The following is a 20,894-nucleotide window of genomic DNA, read 5'->3' as shown; positions in this document are numbered from 1 at the left end:
GTTAAAGAAAATTGCAATAACTAACGGTTGTAGTTTTGATTTAGATGGGGGAAAACATTGTTGCTAACAAATTTTGTTTGGTGCCTAAACGTTATTGCCAACAAATTAGCAAAATTGTGGCCAAAAATTTTTGACATTCTTTACCGGCTTAGATGTCGTCAGCACCATAAGCCAAGTTGGTATTAAATAACTGTGAATCGTATTCATCTAACCACAAGAAAGTGATTAAACAAGTTTATAGCTGAGATTTTAATTGGGCTTTCATTAGCGTGGTTACTCTTGTGTGATTAAGAAGAGACTATTTTAGTACTAAATGAAGCGAATTATTTTATGGGCGTTGTCCAGGCATGTGCTAAGGGGGGGGGGGAGACTGAAGTTAAAAATACATTTTTTTTCCTACGTTGTTCCTTATAATGTTTTATGAATTTTTTTATTCATTGCGTTTTTCTGCCGTTTAAGCAAACTTGTACCGTTTTTTATGGCACTTAGTATCTATCAAGTGACATATAGCGATCGCAAATTCTGTCGGTCTGTTGGTCTGTCGGTCTGTCTGTCTGTCGATCCCGGTTTTATTAGTTTAGGCACTTCTAGATAAGCTAGGATGATGAAGTTTGGCAGGCGTATCAGGGACCAGAGCAGATGAAGCTAGAAATTGTCGATTTTCTGATTCGAACATCTTAGGAGGAGTGGGAGGGGGGCGATTAATTCGAAAAAAATAGAAAAAATGAGGAACTTTTAACTTACGAGCCGGTGATCAGATCTTAATAAAATTTGATGTTTAAAAGGATATGGTGTCTCAGAGCTCTTATTTTAAATCCCGATCAGATCCAGTGACATTGGGGGAGTTGGAGGGGGAAACCTAAAGTCTTGGAAAACGCTTAGAGTGGAGAGATCAGGATGAAACTTAGTGGGAAGAATAAGAACAAGTCTAAGTCTAATGAAATAATCGGACCAAATCCAATTTCTTTAGGGAGTTAGGGGGGTAATTCGGAAAAATTAGAAAAAATAAGGTATTTGTAACTTACGACGGGTGATCAGATGTTAATGAAATTTGATGTTTAGAAGGACCTTGTGCTTCAGAGCTCTTATTTCAAATCCCGACCAGATCTGGTGACATTGCGGGGAGTTGGAGGGGGAAATCAAAAATCTTGGAAAACGTGAAAATTGAGGTACCTTTATCTTACGAATGGGCGATCGGATCTTAAGTAAACTTTATGTATAGAAAGATCTCATGTCTCAGATGCACAATTTTCAATTCGAATCGGATCCGGGAACATAGGGGCTGGAGGGGGAAACAGAAATGTTGGTAACCAGAAATCTTGGGAAACGCTTAGAGTGGAGAGATCGGGATGAAGCTTGATGGGAAGAATAAGCACAGGTTATATATACTTGATTGACGTAAGTGGAGCGGATCCGTTCTCTTTGGGGGAGCGGGGGGTGTGTGTGTTAAATTTAGAAAAATTAGAAAAATTGAGGTATCTTTAACTTTAGAACGGGTGACCGGATTTTAATGAAATTTACTATTTAGCATGAACTTATGTCTCAGAGCTCTGATTTCAAATCCCGGCCAAATCCGTTAATATTTGGGGGAATTGGAGGGGGAAACCGGAAATCTTGGAAAACACTTAGAGTTAGAGATTGGGATGAAACTTGGCGGGAAGAATAAGCAAATATCGTAGATACGTGATTGACGTAACCGGACTGGATCCACTCTCTTTGGGGGAGTCCGGGGGTGGGGTTCAGTGCTTTGGCGAGTTTGGTGCTTCTGGACGTTCCAGGACAATGAAATTTGGTATTTTCATTGGAATGAAAATTGAGTCACGGAGCTGCTCAATTTTACTTGATAAAGTTGTTTCCCCTATTCGACCATCTGGAGGGTTGAAGGGAGAGGAAAAATTAGAAAATACGAGGTATTTTTAACTTACGAGTGGTTCATCGGATCTTAATGAACTTCGATATTTAAAAGGACCTCGTGACTCTGAGCTCTTATTTTAAATCCCGACCGGCATTAAGCCTCTGATTTTCCTTTTAAATCAATCTATTGATTCTTAGAATTTTGCTAGAGCTCATGCCATATGAGCTCTTGGGTCTTTCGGCCTCGTGACAAGCGCCGTATGAGCTCATAGCTCTTGTTTAATATATTTGACAAAAATTCTCGGCGCTTTGTAAGCTTTTAGATGGCATTGAATCTCTAATAGTCACCGCGAAAACATGAGATGCAATTTTAAAGTGGTATAAAAAATAATAAAGAACTGAAAAAGTCGTAAATATATTTGGACTGACGAAGCCTCAACTTCCCACACTTTTTACTACTTTCTTATTGGGTCTCTACTCGAATTAATATGGATACATATATACGTATATCTGAAAATAGCGACGAAGACCACACTGCCTTTCCATAATAAACAAATACAAAGTAGAAACAATAGGGAAAATCTTTTCAAGACAGTAGAAATCAATTCTGTGAATATTTCAGCCCTATGTCCAAGGTCCGTCTTCAGCAAAATACGAGAACAAGAGAGAAAATATGGATATATAAATAAACTTACATTAGATTGTGAGTATTAAAACTAAAAAATGTTTTTAAAACTTTAAAAAAAAAAAACAGCCCTAGCATCCTTACTTCAACGAAGTTCAACCAGGACTGACAAAAAGAATGAAGTGAATAAATTCATTCAAACTAAAGAGAACAAAGTGATTAAGTGCAATTTCTTAGAGCCAACCTTGCTATTTTAGCAGCCTGTCTCAAAGTCCTTTTCGTAGCTGGTTCAAGACTATTATTAATCGGTTTAGTAAAATATTTTGTTAGATCATTTTTAATTAAATTTGAGTATAAAGAATTTAGTGTGTATTCCCCAAGTCCCTGTTCAAAGAAATATTATTATTTATTTTGAGATTAATTTCGATTGATTCTCGAACCACCTGTTTTATCCCCAAATCATTACTGATGAGTGAAGATTTTTCAAAAAGTATTTTGTAGGACGGATTATTAAATATATGCCAACCTAAAGCAGAATCAAAGGAGTTGTTGGGACTATTTGAAATTATTGCCTTGTCTATGTCTTTTTTATGCTGTTGTAACCGTTTTTCTAGATTCTGATGGGTCCTGCCGACATAGTATTTTCCACAATCACAGGGTATTTGATAGACCCCTCTTTGGCGAGTAACTGGGGTCTTATCTTTACCGGAATTTAAGAAATTAATGATTTTAAAATTATTAGTAGAAACTACGAACAGATTATTTTTTGTGCAAACATTTTTTAATTTTGTTGTGATTTTTGTGATATACGGAAGATAGACAATATTTGAGGGCTTATCAGTAGCCTCACATTGTGAAATATCTTCTTCGATTTTACAAGAATGTCTTTTTATTCTACGGTTAGTCATTTTATTGACAAAAGGAATGGGGTATCCATTACCAAAAAGAATATCTCTGATAAAGTTCTGCATTTATGTAAAAATCGGAGCAAATATTCAGGGCACGATCAATGAGGGAAATTACAACTGCTCTTTTAACTTGTGGGGTCCCCCCTGCAACTCCCCGCAATGTCACCGGATCTGGTCGAGATATACAATAAGAGATCTGAAGCAGAAGGTCATTCTAAACATCAAATGTCATTAACATCTGATCACCCTTCGTAATTTGCGAATACCTCTTTTTTTTATTTTTCCGAATTACCCCCCCCCCAAATCTCCTAAAGAAATTGGATTCGGTCCGTTTGTTTCATTAGACTTAGACTTGATCTTATTCTTCCCACCAAGTTTCATCCTGATCTCTCCACTCTAAGCGTTTTCCAAGATTTTAGGTTTCCCCCTCCATCTCCCCCCCCAGTGTCAGTGGATCCGGTCGGGATTTAAAATAAGAGCTCTGAGACACCATATCCTTTTAAAATCAAAGTTTATTAAGATCCGATCACCCGCTCGTAAGTTAAAAACACCTCATTTTTTCCAATTTTTCCAAAGTAACCTCCCCTCCCACTCTTCCTAAGATGTTCGAATCGGTAAATCGACAATTTCTAGCTTCCTCTGCTCTGGTCCCTGATACGCCTGCCAAACCTCATCGTCCTAGCTTATCTGGAAGTGCCTAAACTAATAAAACCGGGACCGGCAGACAGACAGACCAACAGACCGACGGAATTTGCGATCGCTATATGTCACTTGATAGATACAAAGTGCCATAAAAATGGTACAAGTTTGTCTAAACGGCAGAAAAACGCAATGAATAAAAAAAAATCATAAAACATTATTAGGAACACTGTAGGAAAAAAAAAATTATTTTTAACTTCAGTACCCTCCCCCTCAGTACATGCCTGGAAAACGGCCATAAAATAATTCGCTTCATTTAGTACTAAAATAGTTTCTTCTTAATCACACGAGAGTAACCACACTAATGAAAGCCCAATTAAAATCTCAGCTAAAAAGTTGTTTACTCTACGAATACGAAAACGTACTCGTTATTCGTTATTCGTATATTCGTTGTAACATTCATAGCAGACTGGCTAACATTGAAAAGGCTGTTACTGCTAGAGTAATAAATCAGAAGGATGCAGGTCTGCTCAATTTTTCAAATTTAGAATTTCTAAAATAAATTCGTAGAAAAATCAAAATGATTATTAAAAAATAAAATCAATTAAATTTAAAATGACTGTAAAAAGTTAATCGAGGATAAACTTTGCATTTTCAGGGTATAGTGCAGAAACAAGAAAAAAATACTGTTGGAATTACTAATAATAAGTCAGCAGTTGTTCGAGTTTACTTATTAATTTAAGAGAACCTGATTAAGGAAGAGTAATTTATCAAAAGAGGACAGGTTTCCCCGAGGAATTTCAAATTTACATTCCTCAAGTAAGTTAATAAAATTAATAAAATCCTTTTTTAGGGTAAGGTACCTGTTTAAACTTGGGGTTGCATTCTCAGAATCGAGAAAACATAATTTTTACGTTCTTCAGACTACAGCAGAAAAAGAGAAGAAAAAACACTTCATTGGAGTGACTATTTTTAGGTGAAAAATACTCTATTTACTTATTAATTTGTCAGAACCTCATTAAGGAAGAATAATTGATCAAAGGAGAAGTAGCTGTCTCTGAGTAACATCAAATCTTCATAAAAATAAATTATATAAAAAAAATTACAATAAAAAAAAATATAACCCATCTTCTTTATAAGTTTTAATATATACACAAATTTACCTTAATGTTGAAGAAATAGAAGCGAGAGTTTGAAACTTTGGGGTTCATTCTCAGCATTGACCAAAATCAATTTTTAAGTTTTGACAGTACACTATGAAAAAAAGGAAAAAAAAAGATAATGTACCAAGCCCAGGTCGTATCCAGGATTTTTGTCCGGGGGATAAAAAAAAACTTTCCAAAAACGTGTTTTTATGCATTTTTATTTCGTTTTACGAATCGGACAAACAATTAGAGGGAGTTGAAAATCCCTACTCCTCCCCTTGGACACGACTTTGCACTAAGCCATTGGAATGACTAACATTATGCCAAAATTAGTCAATAGCTGATAATTTTAATACAACCACGTAAATGAAGAACATCTGCTCTTATAGAAGCAGAAGTTTCAAATTCCATATTCTTAAAAAAAAAAAACAACACTATATTAGTATTTATATGCATAGTTTTTAAAATGTATTAGTGAAATTGGAGGATTCATTCTCAGAATTAAACGAACATACTATTTATGTTTCTGAAATACACTACAAAAAGAAAAAAGGCCATGAAGCTTAGGGATGACTTAGGATGAGAGAAACAAAATTTAAACGTCATAGCAATTTACGTAATTCAGTAGTGTAATCTACGTAACACGATTTCTAAAACGACTATAAGAATGAATTCACTTAGGCATTCACCAGATAAGCTACTTAGCATATGATTAAAAAACGTCAATGATTGGTCAGCTCAAAATAATGCACCAATGAGAAACAATTTTATACTATTACATTTAGTAGTCTATGTTGCAGAATGGCAATTTAAAATCACTGTAAGGCACATTTATACCTGGGGAAAATAACTTATTTTATTTCACAGTCATTCGGAATTTGTGCTTCTTTATTTGTCTCGTTGTCTTACAGGTGAGGTAAAATCTTAAAATCATTCCCAAATACATTAATTTTTGACTATGCATATATTAAATTTATAGAACATTTTACGGTACATTATGAACGTAAATTAAGCTTTATGTCTTAATGAACCTCTCCATAATGAATGAAATAGTTAGGAGAGACCTCGGTCCCCCACTCTGAAATCTGAGACTTTCTTCAATTTCTGGGGCCTTCTAATTCAAATTTTCAAACACAATTATTTTTTATTACTATCCTCCCCTGGAAGATACTTTTTATCATTGCTCCCCCCCCCACACAAAAGCACCTGCATAAGTACCTGTCCATAACACTCCAATTATATTTCACGTTTTTCTATTTTAGTTGATTCCGTAACTCGTGAAGTGTTTTCCTATCTCATTGAAATTTCCCTTCTTACAGAAACTTGTCTGGGAGCCCTCGATCGAAAAAACCATGGAGTAAAAGGAAAATTAGTGTAATTGATCACATGTAAAATTTCGTTCTGTTTTCTACAAATTTGTATGTCAATTTTTTAAACTATCAAAACAAAAAAGGGAATCTTGTTACATTTTATTGTCACGCAAACGGAAGTATTTACAGGTCCCTTCGGTAGCAATTAGGCTAAATGAGGAATTGCATTCTCCTTGAAAGTAGAGATACCAAAAGTGAAGCTTGAAACAAAAGCAAATTACTGTAAGCTGATAAAACCTTTTCAATAAAATGGACTTCAGCTGAAAATCATATAGTCAAGTCAATAATTAAAGGGCTTAATTCAAATTTTCAGTTTTACAAGCGTTTAGCAGAAACAGTTTCTACTTAATTACTGTGTATAGCTGTATAATATTCCTACAATTTGGCCATATTAAAATATAGTCTAATTAGGCTTCGGTTTCAATTTTCCTGGACTTGGGATCTTGAAAATGTATTCGTATTAAACAATGATCCTCAGAAATTATATCAAGCATATACATACATAATTATAATGTTATACGTATATATATATATATATATATATATATATATATATATATATATATATATATATATATATATATATATATATGTATTCTCATTGTCCCTTGTGTTCTAACCGCAGACAGTGCTGGGTCCCGGTGGCTTTGCCACCGGTCCCCGCGGGCCCCAGCATGGCACGCGGTTAAAAGCACTTTAATTCAAATCACCCCCTACAAGTTAAAAGAGCAGTAGTAAATTCCCTTATTGATATTGCCCTGAGTATTTGCTTCGATTCGTATATAAATGCAGAAATAAACTTTATCAGAGATATTCTTTTTGGTAATGGATACCCCATTCCTTTTGTCAATAAAATAACTAACCGTAGAATAAAAAGACATTCTTGTAAAATCCAAGAAGATATTTCATAATGTGAGGCTACTGATAAGCCCTCAAATATTGTCTATCTTCCGTATATCCCAAAAATCACAACAAAATTAAAAAATATTTGCACACAAAATAATCTGTACGTAGTTTTTACTAATAATTTTAAAATCATTAATTTCTTAAATTCCGGTAAAGATAAGACCCCAGTTACTCGCCAAAGAGGGGTCTATCAAATACCCTGTGATAGTGGAAAATACTATGTCGGCAGGACCCATCAGAATCTAGAAAAACGGTTACAACAGCATAAAAAAACATAGACAAGGCATTAATTTCAAATAGTTCCAACAAATTCTTTGATTCTGCTTTAGGTTGGCATGTATTTAATAATCCGTCCCACACGATACTTTTTGAAAAATCTTCACTTATCAGTAATGATTTGGGGATAAAACAGGTGGTTCGAGAATCAATTTCAATTAATCTAAAAATAAATAATAATATTTCTTTGAACAGCGGACTTAGGGGAATACTCACTAAATTCTTTATACTCAAATTTAATTAAAAACGATCTAAAAAAATATTTTACTAAACCGATTTATAATAGTATTGAACCAGCTACGAATAGGCCTTTGAGACAGGCCGCTAAAAAAGCAAAGTTGGTTCTGATAAATTGCATTTAATCACTTTGTTCTCTTTAGTTTGAATGAATTTATATTCTCACTTCATTCTTTTTGCCAGTCCTGGTTGAACTTCGTTGAAGTAAGGATGCTAGGGCTATTTTTTTAAAAAAAGTTTTAAAAAACATTATTTAGTTTTAATTCTCACAATTTAATGTAAGTTTATTTATATATACATATTTTCTCTCTTGTTCTCGTATTGTGCTGAAGACAGCCCTTGGACATAGGGCCAAAATATTCATAGGATAAATTTCCACTGTCTTAAAAAGATTTTCCCTATTGTTTCTACTTTGTATTTGATGTTACGTATATCTGAAGTTTCGTTTAGCCAATTGGTTTTCTGAATACTTGAAAGAATGTTAAAATTAAAAAAAGCGACGAAAATTTGGGGCTCCCAAACTAGCAAAGCAAAATTAATTGTCAAAATGTTTTATACATTTTGAGGCTTTTTTTAAACAAAAATAAGCGTATAGCTACCGCCGGTCAAAACCTCCTAAAGTTGACAGAGTCACTAGTACTTTACTGAAAACTATAAATAGTCTCGTATAGCACATTTTCTAATGTGCCTTTTTTCGCTTCAACACTCGGAGAATAAAGAGATTTGGAGTGAAAAATTAGATTTGACGCAGAACTGTAATTTAAAATACAGTCTAAAGAACAGCAGCTTCCTCACGGTCAGTGGCGGTTCTGGCTTCTCTTGTTTTTTTTTATCCCCCTGACAAAAATCCTGGATACGACCTGGGCTTGGTACATTATTTTTTTTTCTTTTTTTCAGAGTGCACAGTCAAAACTTAAAAATTGATTTTGGTCAATGCTGAGAATGAACCCCCATGTTTTAAACTCTCACTTCTATTTCTTCAACATTAAGGTAAATGTGTGTATATACTAAAACTTATAAAGAAGATGGGTTATATTCCTCTATTGTAATTTTCTTATATAATTTTTTTTGAGGATTTGATGTTCCTCAGAGACAGCTACTTCTCCTCTGATCAATTATTCTTCCTTAATGAGGTTCTGACAAATTAATAAGTAAACAGAGTATTTTTCAACTAAAATTAGTCATTCCATTGAAGTGTTTTTTCTTCTCTTTTTCTGCTGTAGTCTGAAGAATGTAAAAATTATGTTTTCTCCATTCTGAGAATGCAACCCTATGTTTAAACAGGTACCCTGCCTTAAAAAAGAATTTTATGAACTTACTTGAGGAATGTAAATTTGAAAGTCCTCGGGGAAACCTGCCCTCTTTTGATCAATTACTCTTCCTTAATCAGGTTCTCTTAAATTAATAAGTAAACTAGAGCAACTGCTGACTTATTATTAGTAATTCCAACAGTATTTTTTTTCTTGTTTCTGCACTTTACCCTCAAAATGCAAAGTTTATCCTCGATTAACTTTTTACAGTCATTTTAATTTTAATTGAATTTATTTTTTAATAATCATTTTTATTTTTCTACGAATTTATTTTAGAAGTTCTAAATTTGAAAAATTGAGCAGACCTGCATCCTTCTGGTTTATTACTCTTCATTACTGCTGCAATGTCAATTTAATCAAACAGTTTGTGGTAACGAACTGTAGTAAGGAGCGATCCGGCTCAATATTAATCAAAACTCTAAAATATTGAATTTTGATATCAATAGCTACATCAAAAGAATCGCATTTTAATGCTGATTTTAAATATATAAGTTTCATCAATTTTAGTCTTACCCATCAAAAGTTACGAGCCTAAGAAAATTTGCATTATTTAGGAAAATAGGGGGAAACACCCCCTAAAAGTCGTAGGATTTTAACGAAAATGACACCATCAGATTCAGCGTATCAGAGAACCCTACTGTAGAAGTCTCAAGCTCCTATCTACAAAAATGTGGAATTTTGTATTTTTTGCCAGAAGACAAATCACGGGTGCGTGTTTATTTGTTTGTTTGTTTGTTTTTTTTGTTTTTTTTTCTTTTCCCCAGGGGTCATCGTATCGACCAAGTGGTCCTAGAATGTCGCAAGAGGGCTCATTCTAGTGCCCTTTTTAAGTGACCAAAAAATTGGAGGGCATCTAGGCCCCCTCCCACGCTCATTTTTTTCCCAAAGTCAACGAATCAAAATTTTGAGATAGCCATTTTGTTCAGCATAGTCGAAAACCATAATAACTATGTCTTTGGGGATGACTTACTCCCCCACAGTCCCTGGTGGAGGGGCTGCAAGTTACAAACTTCGACCAGTGTTTACATATAATAATGGTTATTGGGAAGTGTACAGACGTTTTCAGGGGGATTTTTTTGGTTTTGGGGGTAGGGTTGAGGGGAGGGGCCTGTGTGGGAGGATCTTTCCTTGGAGAAATATGTCATTGGGGAAGAAAAATTCAATGAAAAGGGCACAGGGCGCAGGACGAATCTGGTCACGTTAGAAAAAAACGTCAAATTCAGAGCTTAATATATAATGCTGGGTGTTCGGAGCCTCTCTATTATGGAGTATAATTTGAAAATAACACAACTATATGAGCGATAAAACATATATACCACAACCATAACTCAACTAACGAAAGAACTGCTAAGAGATAACACAACTATAAAGCGAAAACAGGTGAAAACTAACGGGAAAATAAACGAACTAAGAGGTGGAAGGGGCCCAGAGAAAAAATATAATCCTTTTCCAATTTTGAGCCTAACTTTCGCAAAGGAGTAATAATGTCAGAAGCCCCGAAATACCGAATTATTTTCTTTTTCCTATAAGACCGGGGTAAATGAAACAGAAACTTACAATAGCGGAAATATAATATACACAATTCAGCCAGATCTTGTCTTTTTTTCAGGATAGGTGAAATACCAGATAGGAAAAGTATTGAATGGTCGCAAAAACTAGTGTATAGCAATGCAAGCGCTTTTCGATAATAATGACCACGATTAGCTACTATTTTACAATAACCCGCTTTAAGTTTTCTTTAATATGCCGTACAATATTGATCCTAAAAGCAAGTAGATTCCAATAAATATGAATGCTTGACCGCCGCAAATCAGAGACACAATGGGTGGAGAAGTTAGAACGCGGATTTCAAATGGGCATAGACTTTGCATTAAAGACTAGGTACTCACACTTATCAATATCAAACAGTTCGTGGTAACGAACTGTAGTAAGGAGCGACCCGGCTCAATAGTAAACGAAACTCTAAAAAACAGAATTTTGATGCTAAAATATACATCAAAAGAATCAGATTTTCATGCTGATTTAAAATATATAAGTTTCATCAAATTTAGTCTTTGTCATCAAAAGTTACGAGCCTGAAAAAAGTTGCCTTATTTTAGAAAATAGGGGAAAACACCCCCTAAAAGTCACAGAATCCAAACGAAAATCACACCATCGCATTGGGCGTATCAGAGAACCCTATAGCAAAATTTTCAAGCTCCTATCTACAAAAATGTGGAATTTCGTATTTTTTGCCAGAAGACAAATCACGGGTGCGTGTTTATTTTATTTATTTTATTTTCCCAGGGGTCATCGTATCGACCAAGTGGCCCTAGAATGTCGCAAGAGGGCTCATTCATGAAAAGTTCTAGTGTCCTTTTTAAGTGACCAAAAAAATTGGAGGGCACCTAGGCCCCTCCCACGCTCATTTTTTCTTCAAAGTCAACAGATCAAAATTTTGAGATAGCCATTTTGTTCCGCATAGCCAAAACCCATAATAACTATGTGTTTGGGAATGACTTACTCCCCCACAGTCTCTGGGGGAGGGGCTGCAAGTTACAAACTTCGACCAGTGTTTACATATAATAATGGATATTGGGAAGTTTACAGTCGTTTTCAGGGGATTTTTTTTTGGTTTTGGGGGTGGGTTTGAGGGGAGGGGGCTATGTGGGAGGATCTTTCCTTGGAGAAATATGTCATGGGGGAACAGAAATTCAATGAAAAGGGCGCAGGATTTTCTAAAATTACTATAAAAAAAACAATGAAAAAATAAACATGGAAAAGTTTTTTTCAATTGAAAGTAAAGAGTAGCATTGAAACTTAAAACGAACAGAGATTATTACGCATATGATGGGTTCTAAAAATACTTTAGCATAAAGAGCGAGGTATTTAGGAGGAGATAAATACCTCGCTCTTCATACTATAGTATTTTTAGTAATTTCAACTATTTATTCTACGGCCTTTCTGATTCAGGGGTTATTCTTAAAGAATTGGGACAAAACTTACGATTTAGTGTAAAGAACGAGGCATTAACGAGGGTACAAACCCTCATATACATAATAAAAATTAAAGAATATAAAAGTTTGTTATGTAAGTTAATTCTTAAGTTACGTTATTTTTTACTAATAAAAAAATTCGTTAAAAATTAAAGTTTATAGTTGCCTTTTTATGTAACCGAAAAATTGCATGGCAACTAGGCCTCCTTCCTCATCCCTTATTTCTCAAAATCGTCTGATCAAAACTAAGAGAAAGCCGTTTAGCCAAAAAAGGAATTAATATGCAAATTTCAATTTAATAATTTATGTGTGGAGAGCCGAAATCAAACATGCATTAATTCAAAAACGTTCAGAAATTACATAAAAAAACTAGTTTTTTTAACTGAAAGTAAGGAGCGACATTAAAACTTCAAACGAACAGAAATTACTCCGTATATGAAATGGGTTGTCCCCTCCGCAATCCCTTGCTCTTTACACTAAAGTTTGACTCTTTGCCACAATTCTGCTTTTTAAAACAATTAAAAGCTTTAGCGTAAAGAGCGAAGGATTGCGGAGGGGACAACCCATTTCATATATGGAGTAATTTCTGTTCGTTTGAAGTTTTAATGTCGCTCCTTACTTTCAGTTAAAAGAACTAGTTTTTTTTATGTAATTGCTAAATAGAGCAAACAGAGTAGCGGTATTTTTTTCATATTTTTTACAATGCAATTTAAAAATGTTAAAAATTGTGCTTGATTAATTCTGAGAATAAATCCCCAAGTTCTAAACAAATGTTTTCTTTTATTACATTAACATTAGTTATTTTGTGGATTTATATCAAGCAGGCATGTACGCAGAAATTTGTTTCGGGGAGAGGGTCTAAATCCTTCAAATCGCTCACTCTCTGAGAAGTATCCGAAAATCATGGGAAAATAAAAATCGCGATTTTTTTTCTTTGGAGGGGGGGGGGGAAGCGGTTCTCAGACCCCCCATCCCCTGCTTACGTGCCAGATATCAGGTATTTATAATTTGGGAATCCCCAGACACATCTGCCACCCTTCTGATCTATTACTCTTTATTAACGAGTCCTGTTAAATCAGTCAGTAAGCAGTGCAAATATCGACCAGATATTAGTCTTTCCAGCGTCATGGGTTTTTTTTCTTTCTTTTATTTGACACTGCAATTTAAAAATCTAAAAATTATACTTGATCGATTTTGAGAATGTAACTCCACGTTCCAAACAATTACTTTTATTTTTTAATGTTAAAATTAATTCGTTAATTTCAGGAATGTAACATTCGAAAATCCTTAGACACGCCTGCCTCCCTTCTGATCAAATACTCTTCATTAATGAGGCTCTGTTAAACTGCTCAGTAAATAGAGCAATTGTTCCGGTGAAGTCAATGGAAAAAACGCTCAATCGTCTACGTCACAATCTTCGTGGCCGCCGAAAGCTAAGCTTGCCGACGTTGTATCCAAAAAATGATCTACCCGAATTAAAACAGTGTTGGAGCATAAATGGTGAATTTGGTGTTGAACCACTAAAACGAAAACCATTTATTGAGAAATTTGTGATTATGGATGATTTGGATAAAAGGATTCGTGATAACGATGATGATTTTTTGGAAATAGATCCGTATATAGGTGAGTAAACTATATTACGTTTTGAGCTTTACAAATGAGGGCACCAGAGATAGTTTTTAGGCAGAAACTTTAGGGGCACAAAATTTCAATAAACAATCAAACGGTTATAATCATTTCGTAATTTCAAAAATTGTATTGTTATTAAAATAAAGTTAACAAATGAAAGTTATTATTAAATTATTAGTAATATAAAAAAAATTAAATGTTATTAAATTATCGCAAATTCAACAATTCATATATTAAGTAATTAATTGAAAATAATTTTGTTAATAAATGAAAATTTGGTAAAATTTGGCCTGAAAATTATATGGGAGGCAAGGTGGGGGGCGCTAATCATGATTTTTGCAATACTAATTACACTAGTAAATATCATTTTTCTCACTCTTATGCAAACTGTAATATACCTTCTTTTTGTAGTATAGCCCATATTTACAAATTGGCTACCTACGGTACAAATCGATGAATAACGACAGTAACGATACTTTTGAAAGTATATAAACTACGATACATCACTAGAATGTAATTATATTTCGACATGTAGGCTGAGTACGCCTAGCTCTTAATACGCCTTTTCTCTTCTTCGATATGACATTTCATTTACTTTGTTTTTTTTTTAACAGCAAAAAAAAATTAAGTAGTAGTCTATCCGGCTCTGAGGTTTCATTTGCTAGCAGCCTTACTTACCTGGGCATGCCTATTGGAGCAAACCTGAAAGAAACTGTAAACCTGGCAATTAAAAATCATGCCAGTAGGATCTGGGCTGTGTATGCATCCCTGGCTTCAAACGTTTCGTATCTAAGTAGAGTTCACCGTTCTCACTTATTTAATAGCCTAACAGTTCCTCATTTACTTGCCCTTGCTCCTGTTTAGTCTTTTCTTAATTGTGGCAAAAGAAAGCAACTTCATTTCCTTTACTTTAAATTTGCAAAGTACTTAATAGTACTTCCAACTTGGACACGTAACTCTTTTCTGCAAAGAAAGTATCATTTGGTAAACCCAGCTGGAGTTATCGAGAAGCTTACTCGTGATCTCACCACCGAATACTAGAAGTTTTCCAATCTTTTGTCATTTCTGTTGTCCCTTGTTTGTAGTTGTCAAAGTGTGCTTTTATTTCTGTTGTCTTTTTTTAGTCTTTTCCTTTTCTTGATTTCTAATCTCTTTTTCCTGGCTTTCTGCCCAGTTTTTGTGATGGGTTATAAAAAAATGATGATGATGATGATGAATTTGTATGTTTTTATGAAAAGAATCAAAAGAAAATGTTATGCTGCTGAAGAATGATCAGAATTTACTGGTCCTCCTCAAGCGCCACAAGTTCTTAGGATTTGAATAGATAGCGACGTTTTACTAAAAAAAAGGATTATATTACAGCAGGAGTATATGAAGTATTTATTTTGGGGAGAAGAGTAAAAAACCGCCAGAAACACGATTTATATGAAAATAATAGGAAATTACGTTGAACAGCATAAAAACTAAGGAATTTTGAGGGGCGAGTTGTGGCAAAAAAGGACCCCCTTGAATAAGTGGATTGAATAGGGGGATTTGCTATTTTTCTCCTCTTAGAAATTTTTGATTTTTGCCCATCAAAAGAAAACCGAAATTAAAATTCAGAACCTACAAGCTTCATTATAGTCATTGCCATTTCCTCGTCTTGGTTCTGTTGGTTAGACAAGTGTTGAACGCACCGAAACATGTTTTTTTTTTACTTCTCCAATAGCGTAAGAAAAGTTATTACGGTTTTGTTTGTACCCAAACTCCTTACTGCAGATTAACACCTAAGTCTAAATTTCTTTGTAAGAAAAACTTAAGAATGTCAAACCCAATTTTTTAGCCATTAATCTTGGTGAGAAGAGAAAACATTTAACCAAAGTGGAAATGTTTATTTTCTTCCGTTCGGTATAGTCAACGGATAAATAGGAAATTACGTTCAGTTTAAATGAAAATACGAACTAATGTATGAAATCCAAATTTTAAATGAAACTACGTGTAATTGATTAGTCTTTGTAGCATTGCATTTATGTGTAACTGACGTGATTACAAAAAAAAAAAAAAATACACAAAAATACAGCATATCCAATTTTAATGAGTAAATATTTCTGTTCATTTCCCGGTAGCCATGAGACTGCAAAACTATAAATCACAAGCTGGCACAATTGTCTCCTATGCCTCAACCCTTATTCATGACAAGCGCACATTGCTTACAAAATCCGATGGATTTACTCGCGAATCTAGTCACAAGCGCATAGCCTTCCTTGCCCCTTAGAGGGATTGATTAAATACATATCAAGTTCGTTACTAAAGAACTATAGTTTGACTAAATTCTAGATTGACTTAAATAGCTTGACTAGATTATTTTTTGACTATGGGTGACTTTACAATTGATGCACTTGTTCCCCTCTGTTGATGGCCTAAGACTGGAGGCAGAATTGCAGTCTTTGAGGATAGATGAGGCTCACAAGGCAGTGCTGGAAGCCTGAAACAGCGGTGTCAATTCATAAAAATTTATGTAGGAGGGGAAACAAATGTATTTTTCAAATCTTGAAGAGGGTGGGGTAATCTAAATTTTTTCATAGAATTTTCTAATAATCACATATAGATAACTTCGAAGACCACATTGCCTTTCCAAGACGAAAGTATAACAGTTCAAAATAGGGGTGAACCCTTTTAATTGACAGTGAACAGATATAAATTTATTTAACTGGATATTTCGAACACATATACAGTGTTCATCATCAGCAGTAAAACTGTTTTACTGCTGATGATGAACACTGTATATGTGTTCGAAATATCCAGTTAAATAATTTTATATCTGTTCACTGTCAATTAAAAGGTTTCATCCCTATTTTGAACTGCTTTACTTTAAATCACAGGCAGCGCTCTAGTACTGCCTATAGTAAAGAGCCATAAGACTTCACTGCATTATTTATTCATGTTTCAAGAGGCATTTCATGTGGAAGGAGTGGTCAATTAAAATTTGGAGGGGGACCATTCGATTGGAAATCGAAAGTTCAAGTAAGCATCATTGTGTTTTCAGTGAAACTCAAATGGCAATATAAGCTTTAGAAATCGTTCGGTTAGAGGAGAGGGAAAGGGGTAGTAAGAAAACTCCTGATTGAAGCAATTTTTATCCGTTGATTTTGAATTAAAATAGAACAGTTGTGGGCATCAAGCCATGGATAATTATAGAAAAAGCCAAAAAAGATAGTCCGATTGAGTGAGAGGCAAATCTGGCATTAATCCCCCTTATTAGGATTGTATAAAAATGATGTTAGTTCGTATTTGTCAATAGATGTCTGTCTATTATCCGTCCATGCGTTATTCATAGAGCAGAAGATTACTTCAAAAAGTTCGACTAGAACATTCGACTTGATTTGTGCTCGTTTTAAGAATTATTTATTCATCTATATCATTTTGTGTCATCTTTATGTTTGATATGATCATTTATTTTAGTTTTCATTCGTTTTGGATTTCATTACTTTTTTCTTTAATTGCAATTCGTGATCGTTTTGAGTTTGAATTATTATATGATTTCATTTCTTCTTGTCTTAAGTTTAATATGGCTCTTTACTTTTCAATAAAAGACGTTTCTTAATACAAAAACAAAAAAGAGATATTTCCCAAAATATAATGGGTGGAGGTGGGAAAAACTAGGAGGAAAATATCCTCTCCCCCTTCCCAATTGACGCCACTGTTTTAAAAAGACCCAAAATAGCATATGCTTGCGGAGGGAGGACAATGAGGCCTAGCAAGCAGAGGCAAATATCTTTAGCAATGTACGCTTGTCATGCATAAGGGCTGAGGCATAGGAGGCAATTGTGTACGCTTGTGATTTATAGTTTGCAGTCTCATGGCTACCGAAAAATAAACAGTAATATTCACTCATTGAAACTAAACATTCTCTTTTTTTCTTTATTTTTAATCACGTCTGCTACACATAAATGTAATACTACAAAGAGTAATAAATTATACGTAGTTTCATATATTTTCATACATTAGTTCTCATTTTCATATAAACTGGATATAATTTCCTATTTACCCATTGACTATACCGAACGGAAGAAAATAAACATTTCCACTTTGTTTAAATATTTTCTCTTCTCATCAAGATTAATGGCTAAGAAATTGGGTTTGACATTCCTAAGTTCTTCTTAAAAAGAAATTTAGACTTAGATGTTAATATGCAGTAAATTGTTTGGGTACAAACAAAACCGTAATGACCTTTCTTACGCTACTGGAGAAGTAAAAAAGATATTTTTCGGTGCGTTCAACACTTGTCTAACCGACAGAACCAAGGGAAGGAAATGGTAAGGATTTTAATGAAGCTAGTAGGTTCTGAAATTTCATTTTGGTTTTCTTTTGATGGGCAAAAATCTAAAATTTCTAAAAGGAGAAAAATAGCTAATCCCCCTATTCAATGCACTTATTTAAGGGGTTCTTTGCGCCAGTACTCGCCCCTGAAAATTTCTTAGTTTTTAGGCTGTTCAACGTAATTTCCTATTATTTTCATATAAATCGTGTTTCTGGCGGTTTTTTTGCCCTTCCTCCCGAAACAAATTCTGCATATACTCCTGTTCTATTATTATCCATTTTTTAAGTAAAACTTCCCTATCTATTCAAATCTTGACAAGTTGTGGCGCTTGAGGAGGACTAGTAAATTCTGATCATTCTTCAACAGCATACCTTGCTGTTCATACAGAATACTTCTTTTGCTTTCAATATGCAAAATTCTTTTGCATATTAGAATTAGAGAATTAGAATTTGCATATAGAATATTAGAATATAAGAATTTGCAAAATTCTTTTGCTTTCATACAGCATACTTCTTTTGATTATTTTCATCAAAACATACAAATGCCTTAAAATGATGTTTTGCTGTTTAAAAAAAAGGGAAAAATAAAATAAATGTCATATAGAGGAAGAGAAAAAATAAGAGCTAGGTGTACTCGGCATCGATGTCGAAATATAATTACTTTCCAGTGATGTATCGTAGTTTATATACTTTCAAAAAGTATCGATACTATCGATATCCATCGATTTGCACTGTAGGTAGCCAATTTAGAGACATAAAATGCTAAAAGAAGGTAAATACCGAAAAATAATTCCCTATTGTTTCTAAGTTGTGTTTGTTTAAAAGAAAGTATATTACAGTTTTGCATATAGAGTGAGAAAAGTGGCATTTACTAGGGTTGTTAGTGTCGCGAAAACACGACTGCTGTTAACAGAACACTTCTAAATAGAAAATATTTATGCTTGTGTAGTATTTATGGGTTACTACTTCTAGTTCCTTAAAATATACAGGTATAGATTCTTTTGGGAAGTATCGTATTGAGAGTCGATACTCGATGTATTTGAAGCATCACCTATCTCTCGGAAAACTGGAAATTGGATTTTCTACTCAACAGATTCTCACTGTATCCATTATATACGATTGTGACTCAAAACCCAAGCAATTTAGTTGTTTCTTTAGGGCAAATCATTGCTAGACTTTGAGTCCAATTGAAATAATTATGAATAATTGTACTTTTAAGTTCCGTAGTTCAAGGTTTTGCTTATAAAAAACAGATTAACTGATATTTGACATTTAACTTGTTTTGTAATACTTTGAATCAAAAAGCAAATAGTTGAGGTGAACTATGACCTTAACAAAAGCCTTCAAATATTACGCAGCAACTAATCAAAATGGTATTTTACTACTTACTGCTACTCTACTTATACTTACTTACTATTACTATTATTATTAGTACTTACTTATTAAGTTACTATTACTTATATTTACTTATAATAAGTTATTATTAATAAGTTATTTAAGTTATTATAAGTTACGATTTACTTATATTACTTATATACGTAGTTACTATTAATTATTATTAGTATCTACTCCACTTACTTACTATTCTACTACTACAACTTCAGAGTCGTCAGAGCATTTTGTGGCCCAAGGTAGAGACAGGGGTAAATACTCTTCGTCTATCCCCTCTGTTCAGAACTGCTCTCAAGAGTTCGCCAAAGAGCTGAGTCGTTTATTTTGTCTCGTTTCAGCCAAGTTCGAGTACAGGTAGTCTCTTTTTCTTATGCCCACTAGTTGTTTTGTAGAACCGCTGAAAATTAAAGAAGAAATGGTTGCTTTCATCTCTTTGGATAAATATTTGGGATCTAAAAGTGACTGGTGGCACTCATAGCAGGTGCACCTCTATCTTCTCATGCTTAGTGCTTGCGCGCCTACCAGTTTTACTTGGCTACCATAGGAACTTGACGGGTTTTACTCCGCCCACTTTTTTCTGCTTGGGAGATTTTCCACGGGGGGGGGGGGGTTCCATATGGAGAGAAGTTTGCGGAGGTGAACTTTCTAGGGGAAATTTTTGACTCGGGGAATTTGTCAGAATTCCTATAAGAATTTCTTTTTATAAAAAGTTACTTTCTCTTTCCCGACTCAATTTAACATATGGTAATGTTAAGGAAAAATTGTCTAGGGAAATATTTTTATCTGGTTGTTACTCCCTTCCCCGCCCATTCTTTTACCAAAGTCTACTTGTAAAAAAAATGAGATAGCCAAGTTTCGTTCGAAATAGTCGAAAGATTTAATGACTACGTTTTAGAAGATAACTTAATTCCAAACTGTGCCGATTATTTATGTGTTTTTGTGGTCATTGGGAAGTATATATATATTTTTTCAAGGGAAGTATTTTTTTTGGGAGGAGCGGTTATTTTACGCGGGAAGGTGTTTACACTGGAAGGGTAGTTTCTAGAGGTGAAGTGTCCTGGGGTAGGTAGGTAGGTAGGTATGCGTTTATTTCATCAAATAAAAATTACTAAAATTGCACTTACAATCAATAATATGCTGCTCAATTTAGGGACCTAAAATGTCCCTGTTCAGCAGCAAAACTACAACAAATAAATGATAACTATTCATTCAAAATCAAAGAAATACGCAAAAAAAAAAAAAAAAAAAAAAAAAAAAAAAAAAAAAAAAAAAAAAAAAAAAAAAAAAAAAAAAAAAAAAAAAAAAAAAAAAAAAACAGACGAAACACTA

The 20,894-nt window shown here is 34.0% G+C and overlaps 1 protein-coding gene across 1 annotated transcript in view; it reads left to right on the top strand.

Annotated features, from left to right (window-relative positions):
• Positions 1-13,507: 13,507 nt before the first annotated feature.
• The window catches only part of LOC136033969 (pleckstrin homology domain-containing family G member 5-like), a 405,461-nt gene continuing 398,074 nt past the window's right edge, over positions 13,508-20,894 (top strand). Inside the window, exon 1 of the mRNA XM_065714997.1 lies at positions 13,508-13,868. Within this exon, the coding sequence (XP_065571069.1) occupies positions 13,628-13,868 (241 nt within the window). The 5' untranslated portion in view covers positions 13,508-13,627. The remainder of the gene's footprint in view (positions 13,869-20,894) is intronic.

Source organism: Artemia franciscana, chromosome 12, assembly GCF_032884065.1.
Source record: "Artemia franciscana chromosome 12, ASM3288406v1, whole genome shotgun sequence".
Taxonomy (NCBI): Eukaryota; Metazoa; Arthropoda; class Branchiopoda; order Anostraca; family Artemiidae; genus Artemia; species Artemia franciscana.
The sequence above is the reverse complement of the archived record's forward strand: the minus strand, read 5'-3'. Positions and strand labels throughout refer to the sequence as shown.